The sequence below is a fragment of the Cnephaeus nilssonii genome, assembly GCF_951640355.1.
Source record: "Cnephaeus nilssonii genome assembly, chromosome: 18".
In the NCBI taxonomy this organism is placed as follows: Eukaryota; Metazoa; Chordata; class Mammalia; order Chiroptera; family Vespertilionidae; genus Cnephaeus; species Cnephaeus nilssonii.
In genome coordinates, this window is record NC_137089.1 from 9,197,461 (window position 1) to 9,212,464 (window position 15,004).

The 15,004-nt window shown below is 41.0% G+C and overlaps 1 protein-coding gene across 6 annotated transcripts in view; it reads left to right on the top strand.

Annotated features, from left to right (window-relative positions):
• ESRP1 (epithelial splicing regulatory protein 1) overlaps positions 1 to 15,004 on the top strand; it is a 55,576-nt gene that overhangs the window by 31,451 nt on the left and 9,121 nt on the right. For all 6 annotated transcript variants that reach the window (XM_079796202.1, XM_079796204.1, XM_079796206.1 and 3 more), the window contains exon 13: positions 1,113 to 1,281. In XM_079796202.1, coding sequence (XP_079652328.1) covers positions 1,113 to 1,281 — 169 coding nt within the window. The remainder of the gene's footprint in view (positions 1 to 1,112; positions 1,282 to 15,004) is intronic.

Consider the following 15,004-nt stretch of genomic DNA (forward strand, 5'->3'; position numbering starts at 1 on the left):
TAGATTCCCGTCAAGGGCATGTGTCTCAGTTGCAGGCTCGATCCCCGGCCCTGGTTGGGGTCCTGCGTGCGGTAGGTGACCAGTTGATGTGTCTCCGTCTCTCCCTCTCCCTTCCACTTTCTTTAAAAATCAATGGAAAAATATCCTCGTGAGGATTAACAATAACAAAAAAAAACACACAAAAACAAAGTTAGGAACCCTAAATTCAGGCAACCTCTCAGTTACCTCTTTGCTGAGTACAGATGGCTGAATAGTGTTCATCTCACTTAGTGAGTTGGGTAACCAGAAAACAGGAATTTCATTCTTCCTATTTTCTATATAATCTGAGTTCACTGTTTACTGCTGAGTCTCAGGAAGACTTACACTTCTATTTCTCAGGGCTAATTCCTAGGTTGGGTTTTTTAAAAACATGTTTTTATTGATTTGAGAGAGAGAGAGAAGAAGGGAGAGGGATAGACTGATAGAAATATTGATGATAGAGAAACATCGATCGATTGGCTGCCTCCTGCACGCCCCCTACCAGGGATCGAGGCCACAAACCAGGCATGTGCCCTGACCAGGAATCCATCTGTGACCTCTTTGTTCATAGGGTGATGCTCAACCCCTGAGCCACAGTGGCTGTTCCCAGGTTGGGTTTTTTGTTTGTTTGTTTGTTTTCTTTACAAGTTTGAAGGTATAGATTACCTTCAAACCCCATCATCTGGGTTACCTTTAGGTGGAAATAATGCCAAGTTAATCCAGCTTTTAGTTTGAAATGATACTAAATGTCAGCCTTATGTTTCTTTCCTCAAAGTGTTTGTGGTAATTGGCACTCAATAGTAGGGAAAAAAATATATATCACATGTCAAGAAATGGTTAAGCTGACGTTTGATGATACTGGCTTTTCCAACTTTTAGACCAAGAACGGTTCTGTAGGTTGATGGAGTGTGAGCATTGAGATTACTTCTGAGTTTTGTCTGTATAATCAAAAGGAGGTTGCATGGGGTAGTATAAAGATTTGCTCTCTTACTTTAAACGATATAGATGCAATAGTAACCTTATGGCTTGAGGGCTAAGCACACGTGCGCCAGCTGTTAACAAACGTCTCAAAGTGTCTCTCTCTGCTTATGTAGGCCTGTCTCCTCCTTCCTACACATTTCCAGCTCCCGCAGCGGTTATTCCTACCGAAGCCGCCATTTATCAGCCCTCGCTGCTTTTGAATCCACGAGCACTGCAGCCCTCCACAGCGTACTACCCGGCGGGCACTCAGCTCTTCATGAACTACACGGCATACTATCCCAGGTGAGGCTGTGAGGGAGGTGGAAATGAGGGACAGGAACAAATGACTCCTTTGGTAGCCGGTGCCTGAGTTCACAAAAGACTATTGTCTGCCACGGGTGAAGGTTACCCTGGTAGGCAGTAGCTTCTGGTCATCTCTAAGCAAGAAGGTCGTTTCAAGACACACCAAAATAAGTTTGTTTGTTTTGTTTTCTTTTCAAAACTATATATTAACAACATCTTTTAGGCTATTTTTGTATACAACTTTGCTTTTTTTCCTTCTCCATTCTTAGGGCCTTAAGTGAGGGGTACTGTGATCATTGCAATAGGGTGGCAATATCTTGTGAATGAATTTAAAAAAAACACACACTTAAAGACAACAATTACAGCCAAAACCGGTTTGGCTTAGTGGATAGAGCATCGGCCTGCGGACTGAGAGGTCCCAGGTTCGATTCCGGTCAGGGGCACGTGCCTTGGTTGTGGGCACGTCCCTAGTGGGGTGTGTGCAGGAGGCAGCTGATAGATGTTTCTTGATGTTTCTGACTCTCTCTCTCCCTTCCTCTCTGTAAAAAAATCCATAAAATCCTACCTAATAAAATAGTAATATGCAAATTGACCGCACCTTCGCTACGCCCAAACCACGCCCATCAGCCAATCAGGGCGAGTATGCAAATTATCCAACAAAGATGGTTAATTTGCATACACGGAGGGAGGGAGGAGTGAAGACTGAAGACAACTTAGAAGGAAGAGGGAGGAAAAGCGGGAAGCAAGGTGGCTGCCAGAGGGAAAGCCCAGGCAGAGCGGGGAGGGCGGCAGCAGAGCGTGGGTGGAGGTGCGGCGCCCACATCGGCAGCGGCAGTGCACGCGGCCACAGTGGCCGCTTGCAGGATTCTTCCTGCAAATGGGCTACTAGTGTATATATAAAAAAGAAAACAACAATTATATTTTTAAATAGCATTAATTCCTGCTACCCCTCAATAAATAAAAACAGTTCTTTGAAACTGTATACAACTTGTATTCTTTCACCCCTAAGTCTTTACTAACAAGTCCAAAGTGAGATTTATTTAGAACTTTCTTAGAATCAAATTTTTTATTTTTTTTCTGGATTCTAGGGAATATACAATATTGTTCATTTCTTATGTACACCATAGTGATTAGGCATTTATAAAACTTACAAAGTGATCATCCCGATATGTCTAGTACCCACCTGATACATATGTAATTTATTACAAATTTATTGACTGTGTTATAACTGCCAACATGTACTTCCTAATTCCTTCATGTTTTTCACCCACTCCTTCAAACCTCCTACCATCTGGTAACTATCAATTTATTCTATCTGTGAGTTTGTTTCTGTTTTGTTTGATCATTTATTTTGTTTTTTAGACTCCACATATAAATGAAATCATGCCATATTTGTCTTATGCTAAGTGAAATAAGTTAGACAAAGTCAAATATGGCATGATTTCAACCATGCTATTATAAATGGCAAGGTATTTCCTTTTTATAGTCAAGTAGTATTTTATTGTATACATGTACCACAACTTTTTTATCCAGTTGTCTATTGATGGACGTTTGGGTTACTTCCATATCTTGGCTCTTGTAAATAATGCTGCAATGAACCTAGGGGTGCATATATCTTTTTGAATTAGTGTTTTTCTTTTCTTTGGATAAATATCCAGAAGTGGAATTGCTTGGGTATCTGGTAGCTCAATTTTTTAATATTTTGAAGAACCTCCATACTGTTTTCCATAGTGATACCACCAACTTGTAATCCCACCAACAATTCATGAATTTTTGTCCAAATTCTCATCAACACTTGTTGTTTGTTGGTTTATTGATAATAACCATTCTGATAGATGTGAGGTGATGACTGATTGTGGTTTTAATTTGTATTTACCTGCTGGTTAGTGATGGTGAGCATCTTTTCATATACCTATTCGCCATCTGTATGTCCTCTTTGGAGAAATGTTTGTTCAGGTCCTCAGTCCATTTTTAAAAATATATATTTTATTGATTTTATAGAGGAAGAGAGGGAGAGATAGAGAAACATCAATGATGAGAGAGAATCATTGATTGGCTGCTATCTTCTGCATACTCTCCACCCTCTCCTCCCACGCCGCCACTTGGGATTGAGCCCAGAACCTGGGCATGTACCCTGATTAGGAATCGAATCATGACCTCCGGATTCATAGGTCAGTGGTCAACCACTGAGTTACACCAGCCAGGCTGTCCCATTTTTTAATTGGATTGTTTGTTTGTTTTTGATGTTGAGTGATATGAGTTCTTTATAAAGTTTTTTTAATATAAATTTTGGATTGTAACCCTTTATTAAATGTACTAGAGGCCCGGTGCATGAAAATTCATGCACTGGAGGGGGGGTCCCTCAGCCTGGCCTGTCCTCTCTCACAGTCTGGAAGCCCTCAGGGGCAGGAGGTGACCCAGTGATCAGGGGAAGGCGATGCCCTATCGCACCTCTGCTGTTGCCACTGCCGGCAGCGCAAGCCTCAGCCGGCCCTTGTTACCTGAGCCTCGGGCGGCCTTGGGCAGCTGGGCAGTCACCATCTGAGGCTTGCCTGCATCTTGGGCCAGCCCTAGGCGGCTGGGCAGCTGACATCTGAGGCTTGCCTGCATCTCGGGCCAGCCCTGGGCAGCTGGGGGACTGAGGGAACTGGGGGACTCTGGAGGCAGGCACACGGAGTGGCCAGGCCCGCCTGGGGGTGGGCCCGGCCTTGCTGCGTGCCTGCCGCCTGGGCAGGGCTGAGGAGACTGGGCACCACCATCTTGTGGCTGTGGGCGCCGCCATCTTTGAGGGTGTGACAGTCAATTACCATATTCCCTCCTTATTGGCTGTGGGCGCTGCCATCTTTGCAATGCCGTGAGGATCAATTAGCATATTCCCTCTTTATTAGATAGGATCATTGGTGAATATCTTCATTCAGTAGATTGTCTTTTGGTTTTGTTGCTAGTTTCCTTCCTTGTGCAAAAGCTCTTTAGTTTGATGTAGTCCCAGTCTTCTTTTGTTCCCTTTCCCTAGGAGACATATCCCAAAAAATATTGCTATGTAAGATGAGGGATATGTTTTCTTCTAGGAGTGTTATGGTTTCAGGTATTATATTTAAATCTTTAATCATTTTTATGGTTATGGTTATTTTATGGTTCTTGGATATGATGTAAGAAAGTGTTTGAGTTCCTTTTTTTTTTTTGTATCTCTCTAGTTTTCCCAACACCATTTATTGAAGAGACTGCTTTTATCATGTCACTCAATACTTGTTTTATATATTTAGGTAGTTTTGGTACTCCTTTGATGTGAATGTTGGCACACTTGATGTTTTCCCAAAAGTCCCTTAAATTATTCTCATTATGTAAATTCTTCCTTTTTCTCTTTTGATATTCCAATTGGGTGTTTTCTACTACCTAATATTATAGATCACTGGTACTATTATTGTTCTATGTTAATTATTATTGATTTGAGAGACAGATAAACATTGATTTGTTGTATGCATTCTTGTATGTACCCTGACTGGGAATCTAACCAGCAACCTTGGTGTATTGGGATGATCCATTATGTTTAATTCTTTTATAGAGTTTTTGGGTCCCTGCCAGGTCTAATTGCCCATGATTCTCAATTGAATATATAAGGACCTCTCATTCTTAATTTTCTTTTTATAAAATTTACTAGAGGCCTGGTGCACAAAATTCGTGCATGGAGGGGGGGTTGTCCCTCAGTCTAGCCTGCATCCTCTCCAATCTGGGATCCCTTGAGGAATGTCGGGCCTAAATGGACAGTCAGACATCCCTCTCACAATCCAGGACTGCTGGATCCCAACTGCTCACCTGCCTGATTGCCCCTACACGCTTCTGCATGCCAGCCTGATCACCCCCTAATCACTCCCCTGCCAGCCTGATTGATGCCTAACTGCTCCCCTGCCAGCCTGTTTGCCCCTAACTGCCCTCCCCTGCTGGCCTGGTCACCCCTAACTTCCCTCCCCTGCAGGCATGGTCACCCCTAACTGCCCTCACCTGCAGGCTTGATCGCCCCCAACTGTCCTCCCTTGCAGGCCTGGTCCCCTCCAACTGCTCTCCCCTCCAGGCCTCGTCCCTCCCAACTGCCCTCCCCTGCTGGCCATCTTGCGGAGGCCATCTTGTGTCCACATGGGGGCAGCCATCTTATGTTAGAGTGATGGTCAATTTGCATATTACTATTTTATTAAATAGGCTAGAGGTCTGATGCACAGGTGGGTGCCACCTGGTTTGCCCTGAAGGGTGTCCTGAATCAGGGTGGGGGTTCCCTTGAGGCATGGAGTAGCCTGGGCGAGGGACCTGTGGTGGTTTGCAGGCCGGCCATGCCCCCCGGCGACCCTAGCAGAGGCCCTGGTATCTGGGATTTATTTTTCTTCTATAATTGAAACTTTGTAGCCTTGAGCGGAGGCCAGGGCCAACGGAAAGCTTGGCTTCCTCCATTGCCGGGGGCAACCCAAGCCTCCTGCTCTCTCCAGCTCTGTGGCCACTGCCATGTTTGTTGCATTAATTTGCATACCCACTCCTGATTGGTTGGTGGGCGTGGCTTGTGTGCATAGCAGAGCTACGGTCAGTTCTCATGCTTCTCTTTTATTAGATAGGATTAAAAATCTTTGTTAATCCAATAATCAGTTCAATTTATTAAAATAAAAATTTACTTTAACACAAGCAATTACTGCTCAGAATTTAAAAACTTACAACAGGTCTTGTTTTTTTCTTCCCCAGCTATTTAGACTAAATGTTTCGAGTGTATCTACCAATATGTGACTTTTTAAAAAAGTGGCCTGGAACTAACACATCTAATTCCTACAGTTGCTATGTTGCATTGTATTTTTCTTTCCTCTCCATCTATAATATTTTAGTAGGAAGGAAGAACTTTGGAATCTCAGTAGCAGTGAAGCTTGTAGCCACATTATTGAAAATATTCTTTATTCTACTGGAAAAAAAAGAATAAGGCGATAGCCATGATAATTGTAAGCTGGTGAGCTTTTAAAGGGTTGAAAAGACGTAGAAACACATGTAATTAATTTTTCATTATTGAGTACTGTGTCAGGCACCTCTCCCAACTCCAATCTGTCACCTTCTGTGGACTCTGTGACAATCACTTGCTGGCAGTGGTTATAACAAAGATCTTTGTTTACCTTCCTTACATCATTAGAATGTCAGGAGTGGAATGCATTGTTTCACTGCATACCTGGTGCAGTTTCTCATGTCTACAATACATTTATTTGCAGAATATCCAGTTCCTCCATTGACTTGCTCTCTGGGCGCTATTAAAAGAAGGAATCTCTTAGAAATAATTTTCCATCACAGTGAGGTGGGAAACTCTTGAATTGAAAGTCCAAATGCAGGAGGAACTGACATGTATGGCTTAATAGCTCCTGTAATTTGGGGCCCTTGACTATATGTTATTATTATTTTTTTCCATTACTAGTTTTAAAGTTTGTAATATCCTCATTGTTAATTATTAAGAGTATAAAGTATAATGTGGAAAAGGATATTCCCATTTACACACTTCAAAATCTATAGGAACCACTATTATTAGTTTGGTAACATACACATTTGTATGTGCTTCTAAATAATGTGGCATACTTACACCTGTACTGCCTATCTGTTCTGTTATATATAAACTTTCCAATATGTCATGGAGTTCTTCCTATTTTTCTCATTCTTCTAACTTCCACATGATGTTAATATAATCGTAATTTAACAATTTCTTTATTTTTAGACATCTAATTTTATTTTCTCTAGTAAATAAAAGTGCCTGTTGATCTTTAAGTACTTATATTTCTGCAGGACAGTTTAATGATAATTTATAAAATAAAGATAATTTGTAGGAATAATATAACCTATAGAAATAAGGTAAGCAAATTCCCAAAACAAGAAGATATTTTACTGTTTTGGTAGAACACCATTAATTTCTAACCTCACATGATTATTAAGGCATTTGAGGCTATTGGAAAACTCTGTTGTGTACATGCACAAGTATATTTTGGTCAATTCTTGGATAAGTAGGCAAGTTTGAGATCGCACACTCTAAGCTAAAAAGATATTAAATCAGAAGATTTGGAGTTTGTCTCTGAAAGTAACATTTTTTGTAATTCCCTCCATTTAAAAAAATGATATACGTCAGTTTGATTTCAGATTAATGCAGTGTATTCATTGCTTTAAAACATCAAGATTCTAATGTATTTTGTGTATTTCTAAAAGCATGTCCCTCAAAAAAAGTTAAACATTTTTAACTTTCAATTTTACTGAGCAAACTATTATTTAGTACCTCTTGAGTGTGACATTGGGACTGGTAAGATTAGTAAAACATGGACCCATTGGTTCCACAAATGCAAACTGGAATTCAGTATACAATATAATGACACTAGGATGTTGTAACAGTGCAGTAAAAGCAATATTGTAATAATGGAGAAGCGCCAGATAATTTTTGTTGACGGAAATGATTATCACCCTCAGTTTTTTTCAGTTTGGATTTATTTCTAAATGATGTAAACAAGAACTGCTGTGGGCAACTTTTTCTCTACTATCAGTGAGAATGCATTCTAGCTTTCATGGAAGAAGTAGTCATTTGCTAGTCTAAAGACAATACATATAATGAGCAGTTCAGGGAATTAAATATACTTACAATTATTTTTAGCATTATAGAAAATTAGGAAGTACAGGGAACCTCAAGAAAAAAAAATTGCTCAATAAACCTAATAAGATTGGCTTCAATTTATAGATTTGTTTTTCTAAGGATTTTTCTTACAAAATTAGGATCATGTTATTTTCAAGAATAAGTTTAAAAATTTGTAAATGTGCAAATAAACATAAGTTGAGAATATCTATTACCCAGTTGTATCAATATTTCACCACTTTTGTTTCATCTATTAACACTGTTTGCCTTACTACCAGAACACTACAAAAGCTAGGGATTGCTTCTGTCTATTGCTACTTATTATGTGTCAAATATATCTTTAAATATAATGCTTTCAGAGTAAGTAAGCACCTTACTCTTAAAGCATTAACATTCTAATTAAAAGAAAGAGAACTTAACTAAAATACATGTGCCAACCTTGATAAAGAAAATAACCGTGCCATGGCTGGTGTGGCACAGTTGGAGTGACCTCTTGTATGCTGAAAGGTCGCAGGTTCAATTCCCTGGTTGGGGCATGTGTGGGAGGCAAACAATCCATATTGATGTTTCTCACATTGATGTCTCTCTCTCTCTCCCCCCTCTTCTTTCCCTCTTCCCCTCCTCCCCCCCAAAAAATGAATAAAAAATAAAATAAATAAAAAATATTTAAAAAATAAAAAGAAAATAACCCTATTTTGCATCTACTGTCCTATTTAAGCATTTCCTTGGTGTGTCTTTAAGGGATTACACCAAAGTAGGCCCAATGGAAGAACTGACATTTGTATATGAATTTTACTTAACAATATAGGCTGACGTTTGATTTTCTTTATGAGTTAAGTAGTTTCTTAAACTACCTCTTTTTAAAATTTTTTTCACTGAAAGCAAAATGTTGTTTTAGCAAACGTTTTTCATTTACATACAAAATAATAAGGTATCTCTGGAAACGTAGACAATAAATACTGGTAACCAAGGAGCTGTAACAGGTTGCTTCTACAGAGTGGTTCAGATTTGTTGGGGGAAAGGGTATGATGGAGTCATATTTGTGCCTTCCATATTGTACAATATTCCTATTCTAAAAAGACAAAACTGTATTTTTTAAATGACCAAACTTTTTTTTTTCAAAAGTAACTTGTGAGTGGACATTGCCTTCTGCTGCTTTGCCAAGAAGCACAGATTCCCACGTATCACAGTGTGTTTTGCTTGTTTCTTCGTTCTGTTATTTAGCATTATATTGCTTTTTAAAATGCATTTTTTTAAAACATGTAAGAGGATCAGTGGTGTTATGATTTTGTGCTTTCAGTCAAACAGCAAGATTACTTTCAAAATAACACCTAGTGTAGGATTCAGTTTTCAAATTAAACGTGGGGCTTGCCCCAGCCTGGTGGCTCAGTTGGTTGGAGGGTTGTCCCTGACAAAAAAAGGGTTTCTGGTTCGATCCCCTGTCAGGACGCACACGGGAGCACAGGATCCATGTTTCTTTCTCTCTCTCTTTATCTCCCCCTGCCTCTCTCTAACGTGAGTAAAAACATATCCTCGGGTGAGGAAATTTTTTTTTAATGGGACTTTCTGGAGGCTCTCTTTGTTTTTGAGTAACCAGCCTGTATTATGTACTTGAAACATGATAACTGTAGTGGCGGGTTATATTTTATACCCTTTAACATGGTTGGATTAAATTTAAGTTTAGTTACCAAACTGTTTTGACAGTACATAAATTAGCTGAAGAGGTGAAATAGATTCTTGGAAGATGTCTTTAAAGCATTCCAAAGTGTTTTCATATCCATTGGTTATTTAACTTTTCTTTGAAAGGTAGGTACATGTGCATAAAGAAGTTTATACAGTCATGGCGCCACGTACGGATGTTTCAGTGAGAAGTGTCAGTGATGGATTTCATAGAGAAAGGTGATTCCACAAGTTATAAGAGAACTGAAAATTTCCTAACACCTTCTAATAGCCATCATAACCTCATTGCAAATGCTTGTCATGGTGTTAACAGTTGTCTACAGCAGGGGTGGGGAACATCTGGCCCATGGGCCATATAAGGTGCAGGAAATCATTTGGTCTGGCCCTGTCAAGGCATTAGGGATGAGTTAATTAAATGTTTGACCAAATAGAGCAGGCCAGTTTTTAAGTTGATAATGTTGTATGGCCCTCAAATGATGTTACACATATCCAAATGGCCCTTGGCAGAAAAAAGGTTCCCCATCCCTGATAGTATTCAGTACAGTAACCACCTACACAGGTTTGTTGCATAGCTATGTGGGAACAGAATGTTACCCCAAAATTTGTCTTTGCCATTAGGATTATTTTAGGCTGAGTAAGAAACAGCACACAAGCTTTGTGCAGTGGCAGTATCGTAGCCAATGAGGTTTATCCTAGGCGTGATTATTGCTAATTGTTTTTTTTTTAAAAGAAAAAGAAATATTTACACAGGGAGATGCTTTGAAAACCAAGTTGAAGTTACTCTTTGTAAAAGATATTTATGGTTGTTAGGAAAATCTCTATTAGTAAGAATATCCCCTTCCTGTGAAGAAGGGAATTATTTTTATCACAAGAAACTCTTGGTGCTGAATACAACAATCTTAAATCTGCAGAACAAACTTAACCTTGTTTACTTTGCTTTTCCTGGTAACCTATCCCCCTCCTTCCACAACCCGCGCCACCCCCCACCCCCCCCCCCCCCCCGCCACCGCCACCATGTGGTACTTAAGGTGGTGGCTTCAGCCATTCTGGGGAAGTTACTCAGATCTCCTGAATCTCTCTCATGCTTACAGAAAGTATACATGTCATTAAGCTTTTGTTTTTCTCCTGCTAATCTCTCTTTTTTTTTATTTTTTAATGTATTTTTATTGATTTCAGAAAGTGGGGAGAGAGATAGAAACATCAATGATGAGAGAGAATCATTGATCAGTTGTTTCATGCATGCTCCCTACTGGGGATTGAGGCCACAACCCAGGCACGTAGCCTGTCCTGGAATTGAACTGTGACCTGGTTCATAGGACGATGCTCAACCACTGAGCCACATCAGCTGGGCTAATCTGTCTTTTAATATAGCCAAGAACCCAGGAGAGTAGAAGAGAATTATTTTTCCTCCTCAACAAAGCAGTAAGCTATACCGTACAGTCGTTGCGTGGTACAGTGGGTTATACCATCTAGGTCTGTGTAAGAGCACTCACTCAATGATGTTTACACAATGACGAAATTACGAAGGCTGCATTGCTCAGAGTTAAGCAGCACATGACCGAATATAGCCTTTCAAAAGAGCTAACAAATCCAGGATCCAGATATAGTAATAAGTCCATGAGCAGTCAGGGAATTAAATTTCCAAAGAGTACTGAAAAGTTAACCTTGCTGAAATGGTTGATTTCAGATGAAAATTTAAAGTTAGTTAAAAAATTTTCTATATAACACCCAGCCGGTGTAGCTCAGTGGTTGAGCGTCTTATCTATGAATCAGGAGATCACGACTTGATTCCAGTCAGGGCACATGCCCGGGTTGCGGGCTTGATCCCCAGTGGGGGACGTGAAGGAGGCAGCCAATCAATATTCGTTCTCACTGATGTTTCCATCTCTCTCTCCTCCCTTCCTATCTGGAAAAAAAATTATAATAAAATTTTTTTTTAATTTCCTATATGAAGACAGTCATTTTCCAAATAAAAGATCTTTATAACACTCTGGGATTTAACGAATGTTAATCCAAAAGGATCTGTGTAGTAATTTTGTAAGGCAGCGGGAACCAGTTGTCTTTCTGCAGGACTTTACATGTTTCCTAAGCTAGTGTGTTATGCACATCCAGAGGGGAGAATTTAGTTCTCTAATCTTTTCACTTAACCTATTTCTTTACCTGAGAGATAATGCTGTGATCCTCTCTTCTCTAGAGAAATATGGCAAGTCCTCAAATGATGAATACTGTCATACTATGACTTTACATTTTAGAATGCCACCCGATAACATTAATCAGTGTCACCAATGTTTAGTAATTTGTAATCCTATATAATAAAAGGGTAATATGCAAATAGGCCAAACAGCAGAACAACAGAATAACCAATCAAGGTGTAATACGCTAATGAAATGCTAAGGCTGCTTAACTGCTCGCTATGACGTGCACTGATCATCAGGGGGCAGACGGTCAACCGGTCGACCAGTCTGTATGATGTGCACTGACCACCAGGGTTGATGCTCTGACCGGTAGATTAGCTTGCTGCTGGGGTCCAGCCGATAAGGACTAAGGGAGATGGGCTGGACACGCCCTGGAGCCCTCCCGCGGTCCTTCCCCGGCCTGATCATGTGCTGGTGGGGTCCCTCAGCCTGGCCTGTACCCTCCTGCAATCCGGGACCCCTTGGGGGATGTTGGAGAGCGGGTTTCAGCCCAGTCCGCAGGCCACTCCCCTTGGGTGGGCGCCAGACACAGGGCTCATGGCTGGCAAGCGCTGCTGTGGCAGCACGAGTTGCTCCTGATCGGGACTGATTGGGCGCGAGCCCGCGGCAGGCATGGTGGGGTCAGGATGAGCGGGAGCAGCAGGTAGGAGCTGCAGGCAGTGTTGGACTGCGGGTTTCAGCCCAATCCCTGCAGGCCACCCAGAGAGACCCCACCCGTGCACAAATTCGTGCACTGGGCCTCTGGTATTAAATAAATGAGTAAAGGGTATGTGACACTTGTTTTCGCTGGAGTGTATATGAGTGTCATGGCATCCTGGCCCCCAGTATTATCATATATATATACCTGTTCTACACAGAATTTTGAATGACTTATTAGGATACATTGAACATTATGAAATTAAATGATACAAATTAGTATCTGGGAAAATGTAGGATAGGAAGCATGTTTGAATGGTCTCACAACAGAATCTCAAGCAACTAAATTAGAATTGCAAAACTCAAACTTCAAAGGAAAGGAGGTCAGATGCTGAGGGAAACAGTTTTTCTCTACATTGGGTTTAAAATTATTTTTTACCTAAATATGTAGAAAGGACATGAAGTACTGCAGTGGAAGAAATCTGGAACAACTTTATAATACATGCACTTGTGTGTTAAACTCAGCGATTTCTTAACACGTGTGGCTTGGGAAGGAGCCTCAGCCATGGTCATACATACTGTCTACAGCAGCAATGCTCCATGGTGCTCCGAACGGAAACCTTTGGTAAAGCCCCTCTCCTGCTGTTTTTCTTTTCACTTCATTTCCTCTCACCCCCACCTCAGTTCTTTGTTCAGGCAGCTCAACAAGGTTTTCTACCCAGCTCAAGTGCAGTCCCCTTGTTAATTTACATGATGTGGTACGATCTTCCAGCACTCTAGACCTTTGAATTCATTGCTATATTGACTTGTGGAAGTTACATTATTGACACTGTGCACAAGAGACACTGATAAATATTGACACTTGAGAATCTGAAACCTAACTAAAAAGACAATGGAGGTAAGTAAGAACCGAAAACAGTGACTAACAATTGAGCATAAAGATTAGGATGAGCTTCTGGTATAGTCTGGCTTTGATGGACAACTCTTATCTGTTTTTTATTTTTATTGATTTCAGAGAGAGGAAGGGAGAGGGGGAGAGAGACTTTCAGTGATGAGAGAGAATCCTTGTTCGGTTGCCTCCTGCACGCCACCCACTGGGGATCGAGCTTGCAACCCAGGCATGTGTCCTGACTGAGAATCAAACCGTGACCTCCTGGTTTGTAGGTGGACATTCAACCACTGAGCCACGCTGGCAAAAAAAAAAAAAAAAAAAAAATTCTTTTTTTCAATGTTTGGTAAAATTCACCTGTGAAGCAGTGCCTCCCAGGTGACTCTAATAGGCAAACAAGTTGAGGATCAGTGCTTTAGACACCGAAGCGGTTAAAGGCAGCTTGATGTCCAGTAATACTTGCAGGCTCTCCCATATTTTCAAAATAGTGAAATAGAATGATGGTTATGGAAATAGCAAAAGTGAAATAACAAATTATTGCATTTTGTGGTTTATGGAATAACTTGGTATGTTTAAATCATTGAATCTGCAGAACAATTCTGGGGAACTTGAAAGGTGCTATCATCCCCATTTACCAAATGATGTAATTGAAGTTAAAAGAAATTAAGTGACTTGCTCAGGGCTACTGCGCCAATAAAAAAAAAAATGGAGTCTGGAACTAGATGCACATCTGATATCATTCCTATTAACCATCAGTTAGGATCATGTAGGCTACAGACTCTCAAAGATTTTTAGTCCCTTTCATTTTGTGTGTGTGTGTGTTTGCTTGTCTTTGAAATGGGATAATCATCTCCTTAGAAAGATGTATAAAGGTTAATAATCTAAAACTGTGGGTCTTGATTGCTCTTTAATAACAACTTATTTTAAAATTTCCCCAATATTTTCAGTTACGGGTTTCTGGCCACTGATTGTGGTGGAAAACCGACTGGGTGGTGACTAGGATGAAGCTTATTTTATGACATGGCAATTACTTAAGTTGCCATCTAAAGAATGAGGGGTCCACTCGGTTTGTGCTCCTTGGGGGTGACGGCTGAAGGTGTACCAAGAAGGACGGGTGCCTCAGCTCTCCCGCTGTGTTCGTGGTGATTGACTTCAATTTGCTGGGAGTCTTTTCCAGTTCACCCGCCACCTCCTCCTCCTGCTTTTTAGTCGGGTTGGAAGGGATGTCTCAGAGGTGCTTTCGTGTTTTTGTATTATTGTGCCCCACTTCCTCTGCCGTCCCTTCGCTTGTGTGTGCGGGTAAAACAGTCTGTTCCTGGGGGAAATCACTTCAGGTGCTTTCTTTCGGTGTCTGTGGCTGTGGCTCCTAGTAGTCCTTCGTATTCATGCCTTCATATTCCTGATGACGAGCCGGTTAATCATCAATGAGCTGGGCTGTGGACGCGGTGCTTTGTGGTTGAGCGACCTTAAAGGCTTCATTCTCTCCTTCCTGCCCCTTTAAGAATCTCAGCGAGAACTGGATCTTTGAGGAAAGCCCTGCCCTGAACTCTCTGCATTAACCCTTCTGCCTTTTAACTTCAGGCTTTTCTGGAAACACGGTGTTCTTACCTGGCTTGGGAGAGAGAACTCGGATGATTCTGAGATCGCCTTGAGAGAGTCTGTTACCTGACGTGACTAATGTTTTTAGAGTGAATATTCGAC